This window comes from Nomascus leucogenys, chromosome 12 (genome assembly GCF_006542625.1).
Source record: "Nomascus leucogenys isolate Asia chromosome 12, Asia_NLE_v1, whole genome shotgun sequence".
Classification (NCBI taxonomy): Eukaryota; Metazoa; Chordata; class Mammalia; order Primates; family Hylobatidae; genus Nomascus; species Nomascus leucogenys.
Window position 1 is genome coordinate 66,949,807 of NC_044392.1, and position 24,361 is coordinate 66,974,167.

Consider the following 24,361-nt stretch of genomic DNA (forward strand, 5'->3'; position numbering starts at 1 on the left):
AAAATTAGGGAATTTGAATTTGCTACTTAATATATGGAGACTGCTGTCAGAAAAACTTCATGGAATCATATGTATTTAAAAACAATTGGCTGGAACCAGGTGCAGTGGCTCATGCCTGTAATCCCAGCACTTTGGGAGACTGAGGCAAGCAGATCACTCAGGGCAGGAGTTTGAGACCAGCCTGGCCAACACAGTGAAACCCTGTCTCTACTAAAAATTCAAAAATTAGTCGAGCATGGTGGTGGGTACCTGTAATCACAGCTGCTCAGGAGGCTGAGGCAGGAGAATCACTTGAACCTGAGGGGCAGAGTTTGCAGTGAGCCAAGATCACACCACTGCACTCCAGCCTGGGCAACAGAGCAAGACTCCATCTCAAAAACAAACAAAACAAAACAAACAATTGGCTGGGTGCAGTGGCTCACACCTGTAATCCCAGCACTTTGAGAGGCCGTGGTGGGCGAATTGCTTGAGCCCAGAAGTTCAAGACCAGCCTGGGCAACATGGCAAAACTCCATCTCTATTTTTTTTTTTAATTAAATTAAAACTTTTTAAAAAAGGAAAGCAATAATGTTGCATTTTAAAAGAATCATCTAAAGAATGCAGAAATGGCCCATGGACCTGGACGTTAACATGAACATAGTAAAATGGAATTTCCAGATTATAAACAATGGAAGATAGAAGAAACACCATTAGAAACTATCCAGGAGAAGCTAGCTGCAGGAGGGCTAAGGGATCTATGGGGCTGTCATGAAGCTTAGAGAAACATGGGTGACTTTGCAAACAGTGTTTCCTCTGATGGTGCCTTATTAAAAGGATTCAAAGATTTGCTGCATTTGTGGTAGCTGTGGGGGTTTAATATTACCTGGTGTCCCAGAGTAAAGATAAGAAGCATCACTGAAGATAATACCTGGAAGTATCTTAGTGGTTTCTTAACTCTCCCAAATAAGATTTCTTCACTGTAGCCTACTTGTCTGTGTGTTTGTCTCTTAAAGGATATTAGTAAGATTTAATAAAGTAAGAAAAACATAGAGAAAAGAATATATGGTTATTGGTAGTAAACCTAACATGATCCAACAAGAATAATACAGTTCAAATGAATTTAAAATGGGAGAAAGATGAATTCTTTCAAATTCATTTTTTTAATAGGATGACTTTAATATTCATTCTTTCCATAGGATGACAAATCAAAAAAGCAGTTTGTTTGTATTAATATCCTAGAAGACACACAAGCTGTTAGAGCAGTGGCTTTTCATCCAGCTGGAGGTTTATATGCTGTTGGTTCAAATTCAAAAACTCTGAGAGTATGTGCCTATCCAGACGTAATTGATCCAAGGTAAGGATCAATGATTTGTGCTGCCATTCTTACCTTAGTTTTGAATTTAGCTGTATAGGTTCTTTTTCCAGAATTGCCATTCAGTAGTGTTTCAAATCTTACTTTCTTTCCTTCGATTAAACTTTATTTTCTGTTATAAAATAACTGTTCTTACTTTCAGTTCTTAGGAAATATACTTAAGTCGTTAACTTTATAATTTTTTCATAAAATGTTTTTGATTACAGCATTGCTCATTTATTGCTTTAGACTTCTTTATTTCCACGGCTTTTGTATTTTGTTTTTTATCTGAAAAGTCTTTATATAGTAGACTCCCCTTATTTGCAAGGGATACATTTTAAGAACCCCAGTGGATTCCTGAAACCTTGGCTGGTACTGAACCCTACGTATACTGTGTTTTTTCCTATTCATACACACCTATTTATAAGTTATGTATGTAATTTACATATAACTCTTACTGTTTTACACCTCTTAAGACTTTTTAATTATAACCCTAGTTTGAGAAACAGAGGGATGGGATTTTTCATTTATTTGCATTTTTTTTTTTGCTATCTCTATGTCTGAAACCAATAATTTAGGCTTTTGGACTGTGGTAGCATTTAATGATTGGGAAAGGGAATATAATTAAGGCCCATGTTAATTGATAGTATTATAATTTACTGGTGCTCACTGCATTATTTAAGTAGAAATACTTAAGAAAGAATGGCAAAATTCTCTATAAGGGAGTGAGAAATAGCAATAATTATGGAGGTAGAACTAAAGACTTGTATGTTTACATACAAGAAATCTTTTGTATTTCTTATGCAGACACAGATGTTTCATAGGCTGTGAAGAAACTGATTTGAAAATAAATACATTTATTTAGCAAATACATATTTTGGGCTCCTATATGCTAGGTGCTATAGTTGTGGGTAAAACAAACATGTTTATTGGCTTCCTGGAACTTCTGGTTTAGTGGGGAAGATGGATATAATGCAAATGAACACAAATATACATTTTGGTAAATGTTATGAAGAAAGATTACAAGGTGCTGTGAGAGAATAAAATGGGGATGGGGTAGGGTGCAAACTGGCGAGTCAGAGAAAGACTTCTTTGAGGAAGAGGCACTAAAGTTGAGATCTAAGGAGGAGTAGAACCTAGCTATGTAAAGAGAAGGGAGAAGAGAATAATATAGAGGGAACATGAGGTGAGAAAGAGCTTGGCTTTTTTTAGGAACTGAAATAAATTCAGATTGGTTGGAAAATTATGAGCTTGAGTTTGATAAGGCCGCAGAGATAGACATGAACTAAATTAGGCAGAGCTTTTTTTTTTTTTTTTTTTTTTTTTTTTTTTTTTTTTTTTTATTTTTTTTTTTTTTTTTTTTTTTTTTTTTTTTTTTTAATGTTCTTAACAAATTGATGTTTTCCTGGTCAGAGTCTATGTATTACTATGAGAGCTGCGGTGTTTGCCATTTATGATGATTTCATCATGTCTAAGGACTCATTTTTTTTTTTTTTTTTTTTTTTTTTTTTTTTTTTTTTTTTTTTTTTTTTATTTTTTTTTTTTTTTTTTTTTTTTTTTTTTTTTTATTTCATGCTGAGTGCAGTGGGACACCACTGAAAGTAGTAGATCAAGTGTAAATGTATTTTGAGATGATCACTCTGCCTGTGATTGGATGGCAATAAGAGGAGACACTGGGAAAAAGGGAGGAAGCTGTTTGTATTTGATGGTAATGTGATGGCAGTGGAGGTGGAGCAAAGTGGGTGGATTGGAGAGGTATGATCCATTTAAAGAAGGAATCAGTGGGACTTGGTGATAATTGGTTGTGCAGCTGAAAAGAAAATCTTTTCATCTGGTCTGTTCTCTAGATCAGTTTTTTTGTTTGTTTGTTTTGTTTTGAGACAGTCTCACTCTGTCGCCAGGCGGGAGTGCATTGGCATGACCTAGTCTCACTGTAGCCTCCGCCTTCTGGGTTCAAGTGATTCTCCTGCTTCAGCCTCCTGAGTAGCTGGGACTACAGGCATGCGCCACCATGCCTAGCTGATTTTTGTATGTTTAGTAGCGACGGAGTTTCACCATGTTGGCCAGGATGGTCTCGATCTCCTGACCTCTTGATCTGCCCTCCTCGGCCTCCCAAAGTGCTGGGATTACAGGCCTGAGCCTCCATACCCTGCCTAGATCAATATTGAACACTTTTTAGGTATTAGAGATTTGTCAGTCTTCTTGTTTGTTTTTTAAAAATTTCTTAATTATGAACATTTCCAAAGACTCAAAAGTAGACTAGTATGCTGAAATGCAATAGTTGTCAAGATTTTTGTCACATTTGCTTCATTTGTCTTTTTTTGTTCGTTTGCTAAAGTATTTAAATCTTAGATATCATGTCATTTAACCCTTTCATCCTTCAGGATGAATCTCCAGAAACAGGTACATTTTCTTACATAGACTTGATTTTATCATTATACCTGATTTAGGAATCTTTAGTATCATATTAGTAGTCTGTGTTTCAAAGTGTAGATAAAATGCTGTTACCCCACTAAGCCAATGTTTGACTGTCGTTAAAGGACAAACTCTTGAGGAGCATAGCATTTAGAACCCTCCACAGCTGAGCCTGCAGTGCCTCACCCACCACATCATTCCTGGTCACTCTACTAAATACCTCGTGCTTTTCACCGCTAGCCCCACAGACTCTTTCCATTGCTGCATGCTCAGCCAGTACTTTCCCTACTATATTTTGTTGTCACTAAAGTGGTTCTCCTGCCTTCTTTTTCTGTAAAAATTTGCCTTATCCTTTAAGGCCCAGTGCTTTATACTGGACTATATAACAACTTATGCTTGCCTTACTGTATATGGGTAGTCTCATGACAATATCTACCTGTACCAGATTTTAAACTCTGGACAGAACCCTTGCACATTGCTCATATTATATGTTTATTATGTGTTTATTATATGTTTATTACATGCTTATTGCATTTTTTAAAATTTGGAAGCATTGTTAGCTTTTTTAATTTTCTTTTTTGTTTCTGAGTTTAAAATCCATGAAAAATATGAAAAATGGAGATTTTTTTTTAAAGTCGTATATCCTGTTTCCTTTGTCATCTGAAATGAGAGTTAGTTTAGTATGATTTGGTTTATAATTTTACTTTTTGGGTTTTAAGTATGCTTCTAATTTTATTTCTTCTATGATTTTGAAAACTATTAATAAACTGTTGTCTGACACGCTTTTTCTCCTTCCTTCAAGAACAACTATAATATGGAACCTCATAATAACTGATTGTAGCAAGCAAGAAATTGAAATATATTTCTGAAATTTTTCTTTTCAGTGCACATGAGACTCCTAAGCAGCCGGTGGTACGTTTTAAAAGGAATAAACATCATAAAGGATCCATTTACTGTGTGGCCTGGAGTCCTTGTGGGCAGTTATTAGCAACAGGATCAAATGACAAATACGTCAAAGTGCTGCCCTTCAATGCAGAGACTTGTAACGCAACAGGTAGGGCCCAAGTATGTAAGCAGTAGCTAGCTTACCAGTATATACGTTATGTTTTCTCCATGTTGTATTTCTATATTGTCTTTAATGAAATCCAAGAATATAATCTTAAAGAAGAATTTTTAAAATAATTCTAATTGTTTAGTTACATTCATGAGGTATTATTCTTTCTTAGTAAATTCTTACAGGTGTCTAGGTGGTGTTTGAGTTTTATAAAATTATTATTAGAAAAATAACCTTTAAATAGCTACCAGTTGTTTTCTAGAGATCACCTGTCTTCTTTTTCTTTGGGATAAGAGACAAGATAACCCTATGGTAATAGCTATTTTGATAAAATTCTTTGCTCAGTAAAGTGAAACTGCTTATAATACCAATCCCTAAATGAAAATACAAACCATATTTCTAAACCATTATTCTTGACCAGTTTTGAGGTAGTTTAGCAATCTCAAGTTATCACAGTAAGTTGAGCAGCATTTTTTTTTTTTAATTCTTACTACTGTTTCAGGACCAGATCTGGAATTTAGTATGCATGATGGAACAATTAGAGACTTGGCATTTATGGAAGGCCCAGAAAGCGGAGGAGCTATTTTAATAAGTGCTGGAGCAGGGGATTGTAACATTTATACAACAGATTGTCAAAGAGGACAGGGCCTCCATGCTTTGAGTGGACATACTGGTATGTAATATCAGTTTCAAGTGCTGTTTTTCTTTTCAATCTGTGCTGTTTTTTCCTCTCTGCATTTTCTTTTCTAAGAGACAGGGTCTTGCTCTTATTGTCCAGACGGAGTGCAGTGGCACAATCACAGCTCACTGCAGCCTCAACCTCCTGAGCTCAAGTGATCCTCCCACCCAGCCTCCTGAGTAGCTGGGACTATAGGCACGTGCTACCATGCCTGGCTAATTTAAAAAATTTTTTGTAGATAATGGGGTCTCACTATGTTGCCCAGACTGGTCTTGAACTCCTGGGCTCAAGCAATCATCCTGTCTCGGCCTCCCAAAGTATTGGGATTACAGGCATGAGCCACCATGCCTGGCCTAGTATGGTTTTGATGTTGTGCATTTTACTGAGTTTTATTTTATTTTTAAAATTGTCAATCTATTTGATAAATGTGAAAAATCTCTATCACATAGTATATTTGATTAACCAGACCACCACTTGCCCTGTAAATAAGGAGTACTTAGCTTTTTCTTTTTCTTTTTTTTTTTTTTGAGACAGGGTCTTGCACTGTTGCCCAGGCTGGAATGCAGTGGCTCGATCATAGCTCACTGCAGCCTCAAACTCCTGGGCTCCAGCAGTCCTCCTGCCTCAGCCTCCTGAGTAGCTGGGATTATAGGCATGAGCCACCTTGCCCAACTCTATAGTGCTTAGCTTTGAATATGTTATGGAAAGATACTCTCCCACCTTAATAATTGAGTATATGATCTTTTATAGGGCATATTTTAGCACTTTATACCTGGAGTGGCTGGATGATTGCATCTGGTTCCCAAGATAAGACTGTTAGATTTTGGGATCTTCGAGTACCCAGTTGTGTTCGTGTTGTTGGCACAACATTTCATGGAACTGGTAGGTTTTTCTTTAAATGATATATATGAGAAAAAAGCTTTGTAAATTACACTAGCCTACTTCCTCTCCCCTGCAATATAAAAAATAGAAAAAATTGTGAAATAAATACTTGATATTTTATTAGTTACTTTCAGTTCTTTCAAAATACTTTCATTTGTTACCTTATTTGTAAAAATAATATTCAGCTTAGGGAACCAAGGCCTAGGGAGATTAAATATAATGTCCCAGATTGTCTGTTAGCAGGGCGATTTTAGAATGCAGACCTTTAGAAACATTTTTTAAAATGCATGCACATGGCAAAAAGTGAAATTGAACAAAAGAGTGTACTGTTTTCTTTCCATTCCTATTACTTGGTCTCTCTTTCACTAAAGGACCTATTTCTTATTTATTCTTCCAGAAATATTCTATAAATATATAACCAGAAAGTTTGTATGTATCCTAATCTCCCTTCTCCTATAAACACAAGTGCACACACACACACACACACACACAGAAATGGTAGCATGCACTACAAATTTCTCTTTCTAAACTTAACAGTATGTCTTGGATTGTTCCATGTACTGTTCTTTGCATTGTACCACCTTTTTGTTTTTTTCTTGAGATGGAGTCTCACACTGTCACCCAGGCTAGAGTGCAGTGGCGCAATCTCGGCTCACTGCAAGCTCCGCCTCCCGGGTTCACGTCATTCTCCTGCCTCAGCCTCCCGAGTAGCTGGGACTACAGGTGCCCGCCACCATGCCCAGCTAATTTTTTGCATTTTTTAGTAGAGACAAGGTTTCACCGTGTTGGCCAGGATGGTCTTGATCTCCTATCCTCATGATCTGCTCGCCTCAGCCTCCCAAAGTGCTGGGATTACAGATGTGAGCCACCACGCCCGGCCGCATCGTACCACCTTTTAAGCGTGGTATCGAAGAGTGACACAGTATTCTGCCACTATCCTTATTTTATTCTAACGTACCTTTTCCGCCTTTGTAGTTTTTTTTGTTGTTGTTATTGAGACAGAATCTCCCTCTGTCACCCAGGCTGGAGTGCAGTGCCACAATCTTGGCTCACTGCAACCTCTGCCTCCCAGGTTCAGGTGATTCTCCTGTCTCAGCCTCCTGAGTAGCTGAGACTACAGGTGCCCACCACCACACCTGGCTAATTTTGGTATTTTTAGTAGAGATGGGGTTTCACCATATTGGCCAGGCTGGTCTCAAACTCCTGACCTCAGGTGATCCACCTGCCTCGGCCTCCCAAAGTGCTGGGATTACAGGTGTGAGCCACCACGCCTGGTCCTTTGTAGTTTTTCATAGCAGAATTAGAAGAGTATTCTATGGTACTATTCCAAGTGAAAAGGTCTGCCTTGTATTCTAAATTTTTGGTGTTTTTGTTTTTGTTTTTTTGTGATGGAGTCTAGCTCTTTTGCCTAGGCTGGAGTGCAGTGGCACTATCTCAGCTCACTGCAAGCTCCGCCTCCTGGATTCACACCATTCTCCTGCCTCAGCCTCCCGAGTAGCTGGGACTACAGATGCCCGCCACCACGTCCGACTAATTTTTTGTATTTTTGGTAGAGACGGGGTTTCACCATGTTAGCCAGGATGGTCTTGATCTCCTGACCTCGTGATCTGCCTGCCTTGGCCTCCCAAAGTGCTGGGATTACAGGCGTGAGCCACTGCGCCCGGCCTGGTGTTTTTTTTTTTAATGCCTTGTTTATTCTTTTGAGTTTCATGGACTTTTTTCTGCACTTTGATTCAAACCAGATATGATGTTTTACAGCACATTTGAGTCCATGATCATTGATTTGTTAAAATTTAGTTTGTATCATTTTCAAAATTAATATATGACATAGTTTAAGGCAGCAGTCCCCAACCTTTTTGGCACCCACCAGGAATCAGTTTTGTGGAAGACAATTTTTCCATGGGTTGGGTGGGAAGGGGTAGGGATGGTTTAGGGATGAAATCACAGATCATCAGGCATTAAATTCTCATAAGGAGCACGCCATAAGGAGCACGCAACCTAGATACCTTCCATGCTCAGTTCACAATAGGATTCCCGCTCCTATGAGCATCTAATGCCACCACTGATCTGACAGGAGGCGGAGCTCAAGTGGTAATGCTCACTCACTTGTGTCTCACCTCGTGCTGTGTGGCCTGGTGCCTAACAGGCCATAGACTGCTATCAGTCATTGGCCTGGGGCTTGGGGACCCCTGGTTTAAGAAATCAAGCAATTCAATAAGGCTTATTAAGAAAAACAGCATTGCCCTGGTTAAAATAATGTAAACAATGACTACTGATCTAACCAAAACTGATGTAACTATATTGAAAAGATGTGGAGAGAGGAAGAATTTGTATGTGAATAAAGGAAATATTCATATTTATTTGATTTATTTTCTTATCTTTAGGATTATTTATTGATTTCCTACCATAGAAGATTAAGATTTAACTTTTTCATGTGCCTTTCCAACTCCCATCATCCCACATTCACATATATTTTTCCTCTCTCTGCATCTTTTTTTTGTTTTTTGTTTTGTTTTGTTCTGAGACAGGGTCTTGTTCTGTCACCCACTCTGGAATGCAGTGTCGCAGTCATGGCTCACTGCAGTTTTGAATTCCGGGTTCAAGCCATCCTCCTGCCTTAGCTTCCCGAGTGGCTAGGCGCACACACTACCCTGCCCAGCCCCTCCGCATCTTTTTGATATATCAGTTTTGGTTAGCTCAGTTAGTCATTGTTTACGTTATTTTAACCAGGACGATGCCATTCATAGCTTATTTTTTTCCTGTGTATATTTTCCTTGGGGTTAATTGTATTTTTTTTTTGTTTGTTTATTTGTGTAGTTTCTATACACTTACCAGTAATTTATTTTTAAACTCTAGCTTTTTACATTATTTTCAGGCCCTTTTTCTCCATTTCAGAGACTTCTAGTTTTTGGTCGTCTTCTGTCTCTGATAACGTTAATGTCTTCCTATTACTGTATCTCTCCTCTGCTTCTCTATCACACACATACAAACATTTTATAGAATTGGCAATGCCAAAAATTCATCTCTTGATCTCCTTATCCGCCTTCCAGCTCTCACCCTTAATTTTTGCTTCCTTTTTTACTCAGATATCTCAAAAGTCTTGCCTATATATACTGTTCGCCATTTCCTTACCCTCAGTGTTTAACTTATTCTAATCTGGTTCCTGCTGCAACCATTATAACAAATGCTGTCTTTTTCAAGATCACCAACAAACTTCCGGTTGTTAAATCACTTTTATATCTTAATTTTGCATCAGCTCTCGGTGTCATGCAACACAGTTGACTTCCACTTTTCTTTCGGGCTTTCTGCTATTCTCTTACCTTTCTGGGTAATTTTTCCTTTGCTGGCTCTTTCTCTTTGCTCAATTTCTAAATTCTGGCATTCCCTAGGGCTCAGGACTTTAGTGTCTTTTCTTTCTCTAGATGATTGCATCCATTTCCCTGGCTTTAAGTGTAACTCATATGCTGAAAGACTTATATTTTTATCTCTGGCTGAAACCTATTCTGTGTGCTAGGCTCATAAAATTCTTTTTTTGTTTTTGTTTTTGTTCTTTTTTCTTTTGAGACAGAGTCTCTCTCTCGCCCAGGTTGCCTAGGCTGGAGTGCAGTGTCGTGATCTCGGCTCACTGCAAGCTCCGCCTCCCAGGTTCATGCCATTCTCCTCCCTCAGCCTCCCCAGTAGCTGGGACTACAGTCGCCTGCTACCATGCCCGGCTAATTTTTTTGTATTTTTTTTTAGTAGAGACAGGGTTTCACCATGTTAGCCAGGATGGTCTCGATCTCCTGACCTCGTGATCCACCTGCCTCAGCCTCCCAAAGTGCTGGGATGACAGGCGTGAACCACTGCGCCCAGCGTTTTTTTTTTTTTTTTTAATTAAAGGAAAGGAGGGACTTTAATCTTTATTTATGGGACACTGTAAGAGATGAAATTTCATGTAGAAATTAAAATGCATTCAGAGGACAAGCTTCATACAGTATATACAGCTTGGAACTGTTCAAGTATAGTTTCAGTGTAAAAAGTGCTACAATAACAAGTCACATTTAAAAAGAGTTCTTTTTTTTTTTTTTAAGAGAGAGTTTCACTTTTGTCGCCCAGACTGGAGTGCAGTGGCGCAATCTCTACTCACTGCAACTTCCGTCTCCCAGGTTCAAGTGATTCTCCTGCCTCAGCCTCCCAAGTAGCTAGGACCACAGGTGTGTGCCACCACGCCCAGCTCATTTTTGTTTTTGAGAGTCTTACTTTGTCGCCCAGGCTGGAGTGCCATGGTGCAATCTCAGCTCACTGCAACCTCTGCCTCCTGGGTTCAAGCGATTTTCATGCCCCAGCCAGGCACCACCACGCCCAGCTCATTTTTGTATTTTTAGTGGAGGCGAGGTTTCACCATGTTAGCCAGGCTGGTCTCGAACTTCTGACCTTAGGTGATCTGCCCGCATTGGTCTCCCAAAATGCTGGGATTACAGGCGTAAGCCACTGCGCCTGGCCTTAAAAGAGTTCTTAGTAGAGAAACGGTAAGACAAACTTATACCAAACATGGTATATAACAACTTTATGCCTCAGCTACATGACCTAAAAGTTAAATGTTCTGGGAATTGCACCTGGCCGGGCGTGGTGGCTCATGCCTGTAATCCCAGCACTTTGGGAGGCCGAGGTGGGCAGATTTCCTGAGGGTCAGGAGCTTGAGACCAGTCTGGCCAACATGGTGAAACCCTGCCTCTAATAAAAATACAAAAAAATTAGCTGGGCGTGGTGGTGGGCGCCTGTAATCCCAGCTACTCGGGAGGCTGAGGCAAGAGAATTGCTCGAACCTGGGAGGTGGAGGTTGTAGTGAGCCGAGATCATGCCACTGCACTCCAGCCTGGGTGACAGAGTGAGACTCTGTCTCAAAAAAAAAAAAAACAAAAAACCCAGTTACTTATTTTCCTCTTTATTGCTACCACTCTAGGATAAATAGGATAAACCACCATCATCTCTCAACTGAACCACTGCAATAGCATCCTTAGCATACACTTTTACTTGTGCTCCCTTTAGTCTGTGATCCACATAGCAGTCAAAGTATGCTTTTGAAAAAATAAACCTGGTCACCTCACACCTTCAGTGACTTTAAATCTTAAAGTACACACTTGTTATCATGACCTACAGGAGCCTGCTTGATTTGGCATTTTTACCCTTCTAGTCTCATCTTAGATCACTTACTTTTTTCTTTTCAATTCCTGGAACATGCCAAGCTCCTCCCATGTCCAGTGAAGCCATATGCTGTTTCCTTAGTTGGAAATGTTCCTCCTCTTGGCTTCTCATGGTTAGGTCCTTGTCTGTAGGTCTTAACTTCAATGCCACCTGGCCAGAGAGGGCTTCTTTGACTTACCTAATTGGGACCTCACCATTATTTTCTATTACTGAACTCTTATCACTATTTAAAATTATGTACTCATTTGCTTGTTTAGTGCTTACCTCCTCCAATAGATTTTAAGTTTCATCGAGGCAGCAATGATACCTGTTTTATTTTCAGAAGAGGTTTAGCACCTACCATAGTGCCTGGCCTAAGGGAGTAGTGATTTAATAACTTTTTTGAGTAAACAAATGAAGATTTTTGTTGACACTAAAAACTTTGTACGTGTAAAACTAAACTCTTTTTATTTCTCCTCTAAATCAGTTATTCTTCCCCCTTCCTTACTGTTTTTTTTTTTTTTTCACCTTCCCTAGTTTTGATAATGGTTCTCTTATTTTCTCATGCAACTAGATTTGAAATCTGGGACTCATTTTTGCTTTATTTTAATTAACTGCCCCACTCAGGCAGTTAATTTCCAAGACTGTTGACTGTCTATTCAGGTTTTGTTCCTGAAATCTTTCTTGTCTTCTAGTGGCCTCTTTTGTTCTACAATCTTTCCACTTTAATTTGATACACATTTTCACTTAGATTAATCTACGCAAAGTACTGCTCTAATCATGTAATTCTCTTGCTTAGAAACCTACAATGATGCTTTACTGTTTACAGAGACAAGTTCAAAACTCTGCAGTTTGAGATTTAGGCGCTTGATGGCCTGGCCCTAACCTACCTTTTGCATTTCAGTTTCAAGCTGCCTTTCATGTTAACTTTTGTTAAAAGTTAAACTTTCAACTCCAGTCAAACTGATCTACCTTCCTGTAAGCTGTTTTTTACTTTTCCTCTAAACTTTTTCTCATGTAATTCTTCGTGATCATAATAGCCCTCTTCTCTTTCAATATTTCAAGAAAAGATTATTCTTTATTACATATAAATGTATGTGTTTACCTGTGTATACATACATACATACATAGTCTTATTTGTACTGTTTATTGTTTTTTAAAGTCTAACTTGTGTCCCATTTTTTTGTGAAGTCTTCCTAGACCACTTTGGTCTAGAGCAGTGTTACTCAAACTTTTATTTATTTATTTATTTTATTTTATTTTATTTTTTTGAGACAGGGTCTCACTCTGTCTCAAAAAAATTTATTTATTTTTTTTGAGATGGAGTCTCACTCTGTCACCCAGGTTGGAGTGCAGTGGTGCAATCTCAGCTCACTGCAACCTCCGCCTCCCAGGTTGAAGCGATTCTCCTGCCTCAGCATCGTGAGTAGCTGGGATTACAGGCACGCGCCACTATGCTTGGCTAACTTTTGTATTTTTAGTAGAGATGGAGTTTCACCATGTTGGCCAGGCTGGTCTCGATCTCCTGACCTGTGATCCACCTGCCTCCGACTCCCAAAGTGCTGGATTACAGGCATGAGCCACTGCGCCCGGCCTATTTATTTATTTTATTTCTGGGAGACAGGGATTCAAGTTGCCCTGAATATATGCCCCCAAGAGCTTATTTTCTGTTCACAGTTCCTATTGGCAGTAATCATGTATTGCTTTAGTACATTTCCTATACTGTTGTCCTAAAATACATTTTGTTACTGAATTTCTTGTCTCTTTAACTACACTCTTAGCTGGGTATAGGAGCATTTCTAGACACTTAGTAGTGAAAACACTGGATTGAGAAAAGTGGTTTCTGTAGCATGGCTCATCTATTGCACTATAGGTGATGCTGTTGCACACAGTTCTCTCAAATGACAAAAAATGGACTTTCTCGTTTCTTACAAAATTTTGTTTAGGCCTCGGGCCTTAAAAGGACACAAATGTTTATTGGTTAACTGTTAATTTGGATTTTTTCATAGCTGAACAGTATTGATAAACTACATTAAATCGTTAGTATATGGTTCAGTGAACATAATTAGCTGTGTTGCCATTTGGGTATATTGATTTTCTGTATTTAAACTTTCATTCCTACCACTACAGGAAGTGCAGTGGCATCTGTAGCTGTAGATCCCAGTGGTCGTCTCTTAGCCACAGGTCAAGAAGATTCTAGCTGCATGTTGTATGACATAAGAGGAGGAAGAATGGTACAAAGTTATCACCCTCATTCCAGTGATGTTCGCTCTGTTCGATTCTCCCCTGGAGCTCACTACTTGCTAACAGGCTCTTATGATATGAAAATAAAGGTGACAGACCTACAAGGTGAATTGAGATTGACTTCTCTGTTTTTAGTCTTTCCTGTTCTATTTGGGACGTTTATTTTTTTGTTAATATGATGTGGTTGATTATATAATATTTTCAATTATTTTATAGTATTTATTTAGCAGATTCTGAGACTGTAGTAAGATATATAATAGCAAATTATTAAATAAGCAGTGAATAGTCTTATTGTTAGGTTTTGTTTTTGTTTTCATAGAGGCAGGGGCTCACTATGTTGCCCAGGCTGGTCTCGAACTCCTGGGCTCAAGTGATCCATCCGCCTTCGTCTCCCAAAGTGCTGGGATTACAGGCGTGAGCCACCATGCCCAGCCTGTTTTTGTTTTTGAGACAGGGTCTCGCTCTGTCGCCCAGGCTGGAGTGCTGTGGTGTGATCTTAGCTCACTGTATCCTCTATCTCCCCTGCTCAAGTGATCCTCCCACCTCAGCCCTGCAAGTAGCTAGGCCTACAGGTGCATGCCACCACAACTGGCTAATATTTGTATCTTTTGTAGAGACAAAGTTTTGCCATGTTGCACAGGCTGGTCTTGAACTTCTGAGCTCAAGTGATCTGCCTGCATCGGCCTCCCAGAGTGCTGGGATTATAGGCATGAGCCATCATGCCCAACCCTATTGTTAAGTTTTTGATTTTTTTTTTTGAGGCAGGGTCTCACTCTTTCACCCAGGCTGGAATGCAGTGGCACGATTACTGCTCACTACACCCTTGACCTGCTGGGTTCAAGTGCTCCTTCTGCCTCAGCGTCCGAATAGCTGGAACTACATCTGTGCACCACCATGGATGGCAAATTTTTAAAATTTTTTTGTAAAGATGGGATCTTGCCATGTTGCCCAGGCTGGTCTTGAACTCCAGGCCTCAAGTGATCCTCCTGCCTCCGCTTAAGATATTTTTTAAAATCAACATTTATTTATAGTGACTCATTCTGAGATAAATGATGGATTTATGTACTGTTATTAGCTTCTACATTAAAAAATCATTAGCATACAATCTTTGTAATGAGGTCTTAGTATCTAGTTTTAGTTTTAAACATTCATCAAGCAAAGATTTATTGTATATCAATTAGGGACTGATGAGAATAAGACAGTTAATTCCCTCCCTGATGGAGCTTGTATTTTAGAGGTCAATAAAAAGTAAACCAATAAACAATGTAATTTTAGGTATTAGTGCTGTTTAAAAAATTAGCATGGTAGGGAGATAGTGACTAGGGTGAATAGGGGGAGGCTATTTATTTATTTTGAGACGGAGTCTTGTTCTGTTGCCCAGGCTGGGGTGCAGTGGTGCATCTCGGCTCACTGCAGGGGGAAGGCTGTTTTAAATAGGATAATTGGAGTAGGTCTCTCCAAGGAAATGCCATTTGCATAGAGACCAGAATGATGAGGAAGAACAAGCCAGGCCAGGACCCTAGGAGAAGAGCACACAGCAAGTATAAAGATGTTGAAGTAGGAACCATTTTAGCACGTTCATGACACTACAAGAAGACAATGCAGCCAGAACTTAGTGAACTAAGAGAGACACAGAAGAATAAATCAGAGGCAGGGGTTTATAGATTTTTTTTTTTTTTTTTTGAGACGGAGTCTTGCTCTGTCGCCCAGGCTGGAGTGCAGTGGCGCGATCTCGGCTCACTGCAAGCTCTGCCTCCCAGGTTCACACCATTCTCCTGCCTCAGCCTCCCAAGTAGCTGGAACTACAGGTGCCTGCCACCACACCCGGCTAATTTTTTGTATTTTTAGTAGAGACGGGGTTTCACCGTGTTAGCCTCGATCTCGATGGTCTCGATCTCCTGACCTCATGATCTGCCTGCCTCGGCCTCCCAAAGTGCTGGGATTATAGGCGTGAGCCACTGCGCCCGGCCTACAGACATTTTTTTAAGGGCTTTATTTTTAATAGCAGTTATAGGTTAACAGCAAAATTGAGAGATACAGAGATTTCCCATATACTCCTGACCCACACATGCATAGCCTGCCTCCCCCATTATCAGTATCCCCTTCCACAGTGGTACATTTATTATAGTTGGTGGGCTATAAGCATTTTAAAAAGTATAACGTGAAGCCTTTGGAAGATTTGAAATGGGAGGGATAGGAGCTGAATTATATTTTTAGAGAATTTGGGGTTCTGTGGGGAGAGTAGATTGTAAGGGGGGCAAGAGTAGAAATATAAATGTCAGTGAGGAGGCTGTTGGAATAGTTCAGGTGAGATGATGGTGGCTTGGACTAGGGTGGTGGAGGTGGAGGTAGTAAGAAATGACTAAATTTGAGATATATTTTGTTTGGATTAGATTTGGGGAGTGAGGGGAAAAGGAATCAATGACGATTCCTAGGTTTTTGTCATGAGCAACCAGATGGTGCCATTGAGATAAGGGAGGCAGGTGAGGGGAGGAACAGGTTTAGGCAAGAAAACCAAGAGTTTGGTTTTAGACAAGTTTAACTTAGGATGACTATCAGACAATCAAGTGAGATGTTGAATGACTATTTGGATACTAGTCTGGAGCTCAGGTGAGAACTCAAGTTTGGAGATAAAATATGTATGAATTGTAAATATATAAATGGCCATGTTGCAGATAAAATTTTTTTAGGAAGTTAGGTACAGAGAGAACAGAAGAAATCTGAGGGTTGACTCCTGGGATTCACCAAGCTTTAAGTCAAGAAGAAAAGGGAAACTACCAAAAGATGGAGTGGCACTGAAATCAGGGAGAAATCAAGTTGAGAGAATTTCCGAGAGAGAGAGAGAGGCAACTTGTCAAATGTTGCTGTGTGGGTATATATTACCAAATACTAATAGCATAATTAGGTAGTTAGTAATTTATCCCTGTATAAACTTTTCAATGTATTATATTAATGTAGTTTAAGATTTTTTATACTGTAATGTCTTAAAGTAACAGGAAGTCTATAAAATCTATACATATACTTATTTTGCATTGTAACTCAACATCTCTTTTCTAATTTAGGGGACCTCACCAAGCAGCTTCCTATCATGGTGGTGGGGGAGCACAAGGACAAAGTGATTCAGTGCAGATGGCACACCCAGGATCTTTCCTTCCTGTCATCCTCTGCAGATAGAACTGTCACCCTCTGGACTTACAATGGGTAGAGCACACCACATGTCAGTCTATGCAGCAAAAGCACAGAGACTTAAGACTACTGAGTTGTGAAAATTACAAATCTGAAGAATATAGTGTCCAGGAAAGTGGTTTAGCACGAAGAGGCCCCTTATTACCATGTATCCCACTGATAGGAGGTGTTGGGTGGTGTTATTCCGCAGTGCTTTCAGTCTTCCATGTGAGCTTGTGCTGCTGTGACCTGCTGTATGTAGTCTCGTTGCCAAAGTCTGCAGAAGAGCTCTTCCGTTGTTGGTGTGCACTCCAAGTCAAGATGGACAATGTGTTTACGGTTTAGTATTAAATGCATTCCTTGGTCTTTGCCTAAATAACAGTTTTATATGCACACTGAAATGGAATTATACTTCAACTATATTATTAAATGTAATGCAACCAAGTTCCTTCCAGATTAAACTTCCCAGGTGTTCAGAATTACTTTTGCTCTTCTCACGATCCCATATTGTATTATCATTTGTCTTCTAGAGGTCAGAATTCCAAAATATATGTCATTCAAAAGTTACATGGTTGCTTTCACTCAAGGATCATTATGGAGTTTAAAGATGAATGAAAAACTGCTTCTTAGTTCACTACATGGTATAGGCCCTTTCTTTTTTCTTAAACCCAGGGATACGATTATTTTGTCATATAATTTTGTTTCAGGCTAAAAGGTAAATGTGTTTGCTTCAGAAACTTGTTAACTTCAGTTTTTTGAATGCAACAGGATACCTCCCTTCCAAACTGAACTGTAGAAGCAGAGCAGCAGCAGTTATGTGATGCAACACTTGATGGTACAGTAAATTTACTGGCTAGCATTTTTCTCCTTAAAAATTAAAATCCCTGACATAGACCATAGCATGGCTTGAAATGCTATGTCTGCATGATAATTTAAAATGGAAGATTTAAACTTTGCACTCCAAAAGCTTATTTGGATTTTTTTCTTGCACTGTTTTGTGTAATGCAGAATAATGATTTTATTTCTACAGCTTTGTAGATTCTAACATTTATGTATCTTTATTTTCATATTGTATAGTAATTTTACTTTAAATTATTTAAATAGGCTATTTTATTTATTTCAAATGCAGTTGTATTGGTTCTCATTATTGAACTGTCTGTGCACTGTATGTAGCAAGCATTTTTCATCTGTTGTATACAAGTGGAAAGGGTATTAGAAGTGTAACTGTGCTATTATTTCAATAAAGACCTCTTGACATTTAAAACTGTTTCTGTTCCTCAGTCTTTGGCTTTCAAAAGAATGTTATTTTTTCAGTTTACTTGGAGAGATTGAGGTCCAATGGATGAAGCCCATAATCAGTTTCTTAGATTTCTTTCTAAAGTTCTTCTTCTAATTTGCTTTTTAATCCTTGGCAACTGTATAACTTAACAAAAAATTAATTTTTCTAAAAATGGGGTCTTGCTTTGTCCAGGTTGGTCTTGAACGCTTGGCCTCAAGTGATTCTCCTGACTCAACCTCCTGAAGTGTTGGGATTACGGGCGTGAGCCATTGTGCCTGGCCTGTATAACTTTTGTGTGTCTTCTGTCTCTTTTATCCAAGATTTAGAGAACTTTCTATCCTTAATATATTGTGAAAGTTGACTAATAAAAGCCTAACAATATGTATAAATTCGAACTCAAGAGTATGAATATGTCAAATTAGGTAATCACCCAACAGGTTCACCATGCCCTCTGCCTAGATAGAGCCAATTTATTCAAGACAAGGCAATTGCAATAAAGAGTTATTCATGCAGAGCCAACTGTGCAGAAGACTGGAGTTTTATTATCATTCAAATCACTCTCCCTGAGCATTCCAGGATCAGAGTTTTTAAGGATAATTTGGTGGGTGGGGTTCACTCCTAGTAAATTGGGAGTGCTGATGGGTTGGGTTGGAGATGAAATCATAGGGAGTCAAATCTGTCTTCTTGAGTCAGTTCCTGGGTGGGGTCCACAAGATGAGCCAGTTTACCGATATGGCTGATGCCAGCTGATCCATCAAGTGCAGGGTCTGGGAAATATCCCAATCTCTGATCTTAGGTTTTATAATAATGATGTTATCCCCAGGAGCAATATGGGGAGGGTCAGAATCTCCTAGCCTCCAGCTCTATGACTCCTAAACTGTAATTTCTAATCTTGTGGCTAATTTGTTAGTCCTACAAAGGAGGCAGTCTAGTCCCCAAGCAAGAAGGGGGTTTGTTTTGGGAAAGAGCTATTAATTTTTTTTTTTTTTTGAGACAGAGTCTCGCTCTGTTGCCCAGACTGGAGTGCAGTGGTGCAAACTCAGGATCACTGCAACCTCCGCCTCCAGCAATTCTCCTGCCTCAGCCTCCCAAGTAGCTGGGATTACAGGTGTGCACCACCACACCCAGCTAATTTTTGTATTTTTAGTAGAGATGGGGTTTCGCCATGTTGGCCAGGCTGGTCTTGAACTCCTGACCTCAAGTGATCTGCCTGCCTTGGCCTCCCAAAGTGCTGGAATTACAGGCATGAGCCACTGTGCCTGGCCAGAGCTGTTATTTTTGTTTCAAACTATAAACTATAAATTCCTCCCAAAGTTAGTTTGGCCCACGCCCGGGAATGAACAAGGACAGCTTGGAAGCAAGATGGAGTTGGTGAGGTCAGATCTCTTTCACTGTCTCAGTTATAATTTTGCAATTGCAACTTAGGAAGAAATAAAATACAGCTAGCTTGTGGGTATTCGATAGGTACACAAATTTTTTACCTGTCAGGCATGCAGAAGGGAATTCTGCTAAAAGTAGGGCACAGTCTTTTTTTTTTTTTTTTTTCCCCAGATGAAGTCTCTCACTGTTGTCCCCAGGCTGGAGTGCAATGGCATGACCTTGGCTCACTGCAACCTCCACCTCCCAGGTTCAAGCGATTATCCTGCCTCAGTCTCCCGAGTAGCTGGGATTACAGGCGCTGGCCACCACTCCTGGCTAGTTTTTGTATTTTCAGTAGAGACAGAGTTTCACCATGTTGGCCAGGCTGGTCTCGAACTCCTGACCTCAGGTGATCCGCCTGCCTCGGCCTCCCAAAGTGCTGGGAATACAGGCATGAGCCAAGCCACCATGCCCGGCCCAGTCTCTTCTTTAGTTTACTTTCATGTTGAATTTCACACATTTTATATATTAGATAAGTTGTGTTAAGTTTAAAACTAGGAAAATAAGCTATTTCTTAGAGACCAGTTCAAGTTCATGGTTAAAAATATTCATAAAATTGTGTATTCCACCTTCATCACTGTCAGGGAGAAGAGATTCTCCTGGACATGAGGTATGGAATTCATTTCTTTTACTGCAGTACATTAGATAATAAGCACCAAGTCTGGGTGTGGTGGCTCACGCCTGTAATCCCAGGACTTTGGGAGGCTGAGGGGGTGGATCACTTGAGGTCAGGAGTTCGAGACCAGCCTGGCCAACAGAGTGAGGACTAAGCTCCGATTTTTTTTTTTTTTTTTTTAATCTTGCTATCTAAGGGGTCTGGGGAGTCATGCCTTACAAACCATGAATTCTCATCAGATGGGTTTTATTTAATCATGTATATCGTGACTTACTTTCCAATCTGACTCTGGCATAACAAGAAAATCAAAATGTTTTACCCCAAAATACATTTCCTTGCCATACCTTGAAATTGCCCTGCAAAGTCTTTTGTGGGAAAAATGCACATCCTATAGAGAATCCCTTTTCCCCTTTGTTTTCCTTCCTTTGTTTCCAGATCCAGGAGATAATCAACTAAGAACCAGGCACCTTTTTAATTCCTGTAAGAAACATTTCACAACCTGCTCTCTCTGAAGTCTTTTATCTGAGCGCTTCGTCTGCCCAATAAAACTCCGTCTCCACAATCTTTTATCTTAACCTGAACATTCCCTTTGATCCCAGGTCTTCAGACAAACTCAACCAATTGTCAACCAGAAAATGTTTAAATTTACCTATAGCCTGGAAGCCCCTGCTTTGAGTTGTCCCGACTTTCTAAGCCAAACCAATGTATTTGTTAAATGTATTTGATTGACGTCTCATGCCTCCCTAAAATATGTAAAACTAATCTGTACCCTGACCACCTTGGGCACATGTTCTCAGGACCCCCTGAGGGCTGTATCACGGGCCATGGTCACTCATATTTGGCTCAGAATAAATCTCTTCAAATATTTTACAGAGTTTGACTCTTTTAGTCAACAATGGTGCAACCCCATCTCTACTTAAAAAAAAAAAAATTAGCTGGGTGTGGTGGTGTGTGCCTATAATCTCAGCCACTTGAGAGGCTGAGGCAGGAGAATCACTTGAATGCGGAACGTGGAGGTTGCAGTGAGTCAAGATTGTGCCACTGCACTCCAGCCTGGGCGACAGAGCAAGACTCCCTGTCAAAATAATAAGCACCAGAAATTGTTATATTTGCTTCAATAAATAGCTGGTTACATATGTCCTTTTTTGTTTGTCTCCACATGTCTTCTGCATGGGGTGACTAGGTTCTTTGAGGTTCACATAAAGGAGAAAATGAGAGGACTGAAGTATCTATACTCTTGGGGTCCATCTCATTTGGGAGTGCAAGGAAGGGGAATTGGGGTGGATGGGTAGTGCAGAGGTTCTTAATTATTCCCAGGGAGGACTTTTAGAGGTCTGTTCCAATTTTATTTGTGTGTGTGTGTGTGTGTTTTGCCTCAAGTTGAGAGATTATTTCTATTTAAAAAATTTTTTTTATTGCATTGTGTTATATTGACAAAGTCTTGCTCACTATAGCCTAGAACTCGTGTGCTCAAATGATCCTCCTGCCTCACTCAGCCTCCCGAGTAGCTAGGACTACAGGCACATGCCACATCATGGGGCTAATTTTTTTTATAGAGGTGGGTGTCTCACTATGTTGCCTAGGCTGGTCTCAAACTCCTGGCCTCCTAACAATCCTCCCATCTTGGTCCCCCAAAATTCTAGCATTACAGGTATGAGACACCGCATCTGCCCCCAAATTTTATTTTTAAAATGTTTACTTTTCCAAAATTGTAATGTCAACAGAGTCAAACTCTGTAAAATATTTGAAAAGATTTATTCTGAGCCAAATGTCAGTGACCATGGCCCATGACACAGCCTCAGGAGATCCTGAGAAGATGTGCCCAAGGTGTTTGGGCTACAGCATGGTTTTAATACATTTTAGGGAGCATAAGACATCAATCAATACATGTTAAATGTACATTGGTTCAGGCCAGAAAGATGGGACAACTCAGAGGTGGGGGTGGGGGGGATGGACCTGCTGTCACATTGGTATTTTATTGCTACGAAGTGTGTCAGTGTTAAGGTCTCTGTTTTTTCTTTTTTTTCCCTGAGACAGAATCTCGCTTTGTCACCCAGGCTGGAGTGCAATGGCATGATCTCAGCTCACTGCAACACCCACCTCCCAGGTTCAAGCGATTTTCCTGCCTCAGCCTCCCACATAGCTGGCATTACAGTGGCCCACCGCTATGCCTGGCTAATTTTTGTGATTTTACTAGAGACAGGGTTTCACCATGTTGGCCAGGCTGGTCTTGAACTCCTGCCCTTAAGTGATTCACCTGCCTTGGCCTCCCAAAGGGCTGAGATTACAGGCATGAGCCACCGCAACCGGCCTCAGGTTTACTTTAGAATGCCCTTGGCTGAGAGGATGGGCCTATTCAGTTGGTTGAGGGGCTTAGAATTTTATTTTTGTTTTATAATAAGGAGCCAAAGGACACAACAGAGTGAAAAGGCAACCCACTAAGAGGGAAAAGATGGGGCCGGGCGTGGTGGCTCATGCCTGTAATCCCACCACTTTGGAAGGCTGTGGCAGGAGGATCACTTGAGCCCAGGAGTTTGACACCAGCCTCTGCAATACAGGGAGACCCTGTCTCTAAAAAAAAAAACGAAAAGAAAAGAAAAAGTGGGAGAAGAAATTTGCAAATCCTATCTGATAAGGTGGTTAATATCCAGAATATATAGGGAACCAAAACACAACAAAAACCCATTAAAAAATGGGCAAAGCCAGGAGTTCAAGGCTGCAGTGGGCCATGATCATGACACTGCCCTTCAGCCTGGGTGACAAAGCGAGACCCTATCTCTTAAGAAAACAAAACAAAACAAAACAAACGGGTAAAGGAATTGAATAGACATTTCTCCAACAAAGATATACAAATGGCATGGCCAATAAGCACATGAAAAGATGCTCAACATCATTGGTTATTAGCAAAAGGCAAATCAAGACCACAATGAGATATCTCACACCTATTAAGATGGCTACTATACAAAAATAAAAGATGTCAGCGGAGATGTGGGGAAATTGGAACTCTTGTGCACTCTTGGAGGGAATGTAAAATGTTGCAGCCACTATGGAAAAGAGAATGGCACTTCCGCCGGGCGCAGTGGCTCATGCGTGTAATCCCAGCACTTTGGGAGGTCGAGGCGGGCGGATCACGAGGTCAGGAGTTCGAGACCAGCCTGGTCAACATAGTGAAACCCCATCTCTACTAAAAATACAAAAATTAGCCAGGCATGGTGGCACAAGCCTGTAGTCCCAGCTACTTGAGAGGCTGAGGCAGAAGAATCACTTGAACCCGGGAGGCAGAGGTTGTGGTGAGCTGAGATCGTACCACTGCACTCCAGCCTGGGCAACAAGAGTGAAACTCCATCTCAAAAAAAAAAAAAAAAAAAAAAAAGAGTACGGCAGTTCCTCAAAAAATTAAAAATAGAATTACTACATAATCCAGCAATTCCACTTCTGTATATATACTCAGGAGTTGAAAGCAACAGATACTTGAACATCTGTGTACATACCCAAAAGGGTTGAAAAACAGATATTTGTATATCCGTGTTTATAGTATTATTTCACGGTAGCCAAAAGTGGAAACAACCTGTTATCCATTAACAGATGACTGAATGAACTGGTATATACATAAAATGGAATATTATTCAGCCTTAAAAGAAATTCTGACACGTTACCACATGGATGAATCTTGAGGACCTTATGGTAAGTGAAATCAGTTACAAAAAGACAAATGCTGTATGAGTACTTATATGAAATACCTAGAGTAGTCAAATTCATAAAGACAGAAAGAATGGCAGTTGCTGGGATGGAGGGAGGGGGAAGAATGAGGAGTTACCACTTACTGGGTACAGAGTTTCAGTTTTGCAAGATGAGTGCTGGAGATGGATGGTGGTAATGGTTGTATAACAATGTGAATGTATCTAATACCACTGAATTGTACTTTTAAAAATGGTTAAGATGGTAAATTTTACCATCTTCACAGTTTCCCGAGATTGCAAGGCCAGCAGTTAAAGACAAAAACAAAACTTAACTAATTCCAACTGCCCTACAGTGTGCAGACCTTTCCCTTGTCCTGCCCTGAGTAGAACTACAGTTGTCATTCGTGATCCTCCCTTTAAAAAATTATGCTTGTG

The 24,361-nt window shown here is 40.0% G+C and overlaps 1 protein-coding gene and 1 pseudogene across 9 annotated transcripts in view; both read left to right on the plus strand.

Annotated features, from left to right (window-relative positions):
* The window catches only part of WDR47 (WD repeat domain 47), a 76,754-nt gene extending 58,557 nt beyond the window's left edge, over nucleotides 1-18,197 (plus strand). For 6 of the 9 annotated variants that reach the window (XM_030824928.1, XM_030824929.1, XM_030824931.1 and 3 more), the window contains 6 exons: nucleotides 1,176-1,333; nucleotides 4,630-4,799; nucleotides 5,296-5,472; nucleotides 6,229-6,360; nucleotides 13,654-13,872; nucleotides 16,830-18,197. In XM_030824928.1, coding sequence (XP_030680788.1) covers nucleotides 1,176-1,333; nucleotides 4,630-4,799; nucleotides 5,296-5,472; nucleotides 6,229-6,360; nucleotides 13,654-13,872; nucleotides 16,830-16,972 — 999 coding nt within the window. In that variant the 3' untranslated portion in view covers nucleotides 16,973-18,197. The remainder of the gene's footprint in view (nucleotides 1-1,175; nucleotides 1,334-4,629; nucleotides 4,800-5,295; nucleotides 5,473-6,228; nucleotides 6,361-13,653; nucleotides 13,873-16,829) is intronic. The other 3 variants (XM_003267884.3, XM_003267883.3, XM_012500472.2) reach the window with 1 other exon arrangement.
* On the plus strand, nucleotides 606-898 carry LOC115837653 (annotated as a pseudogene).
* Nucleotides 18,198-24,361: the final 6,164 nt, after the last annotated feature.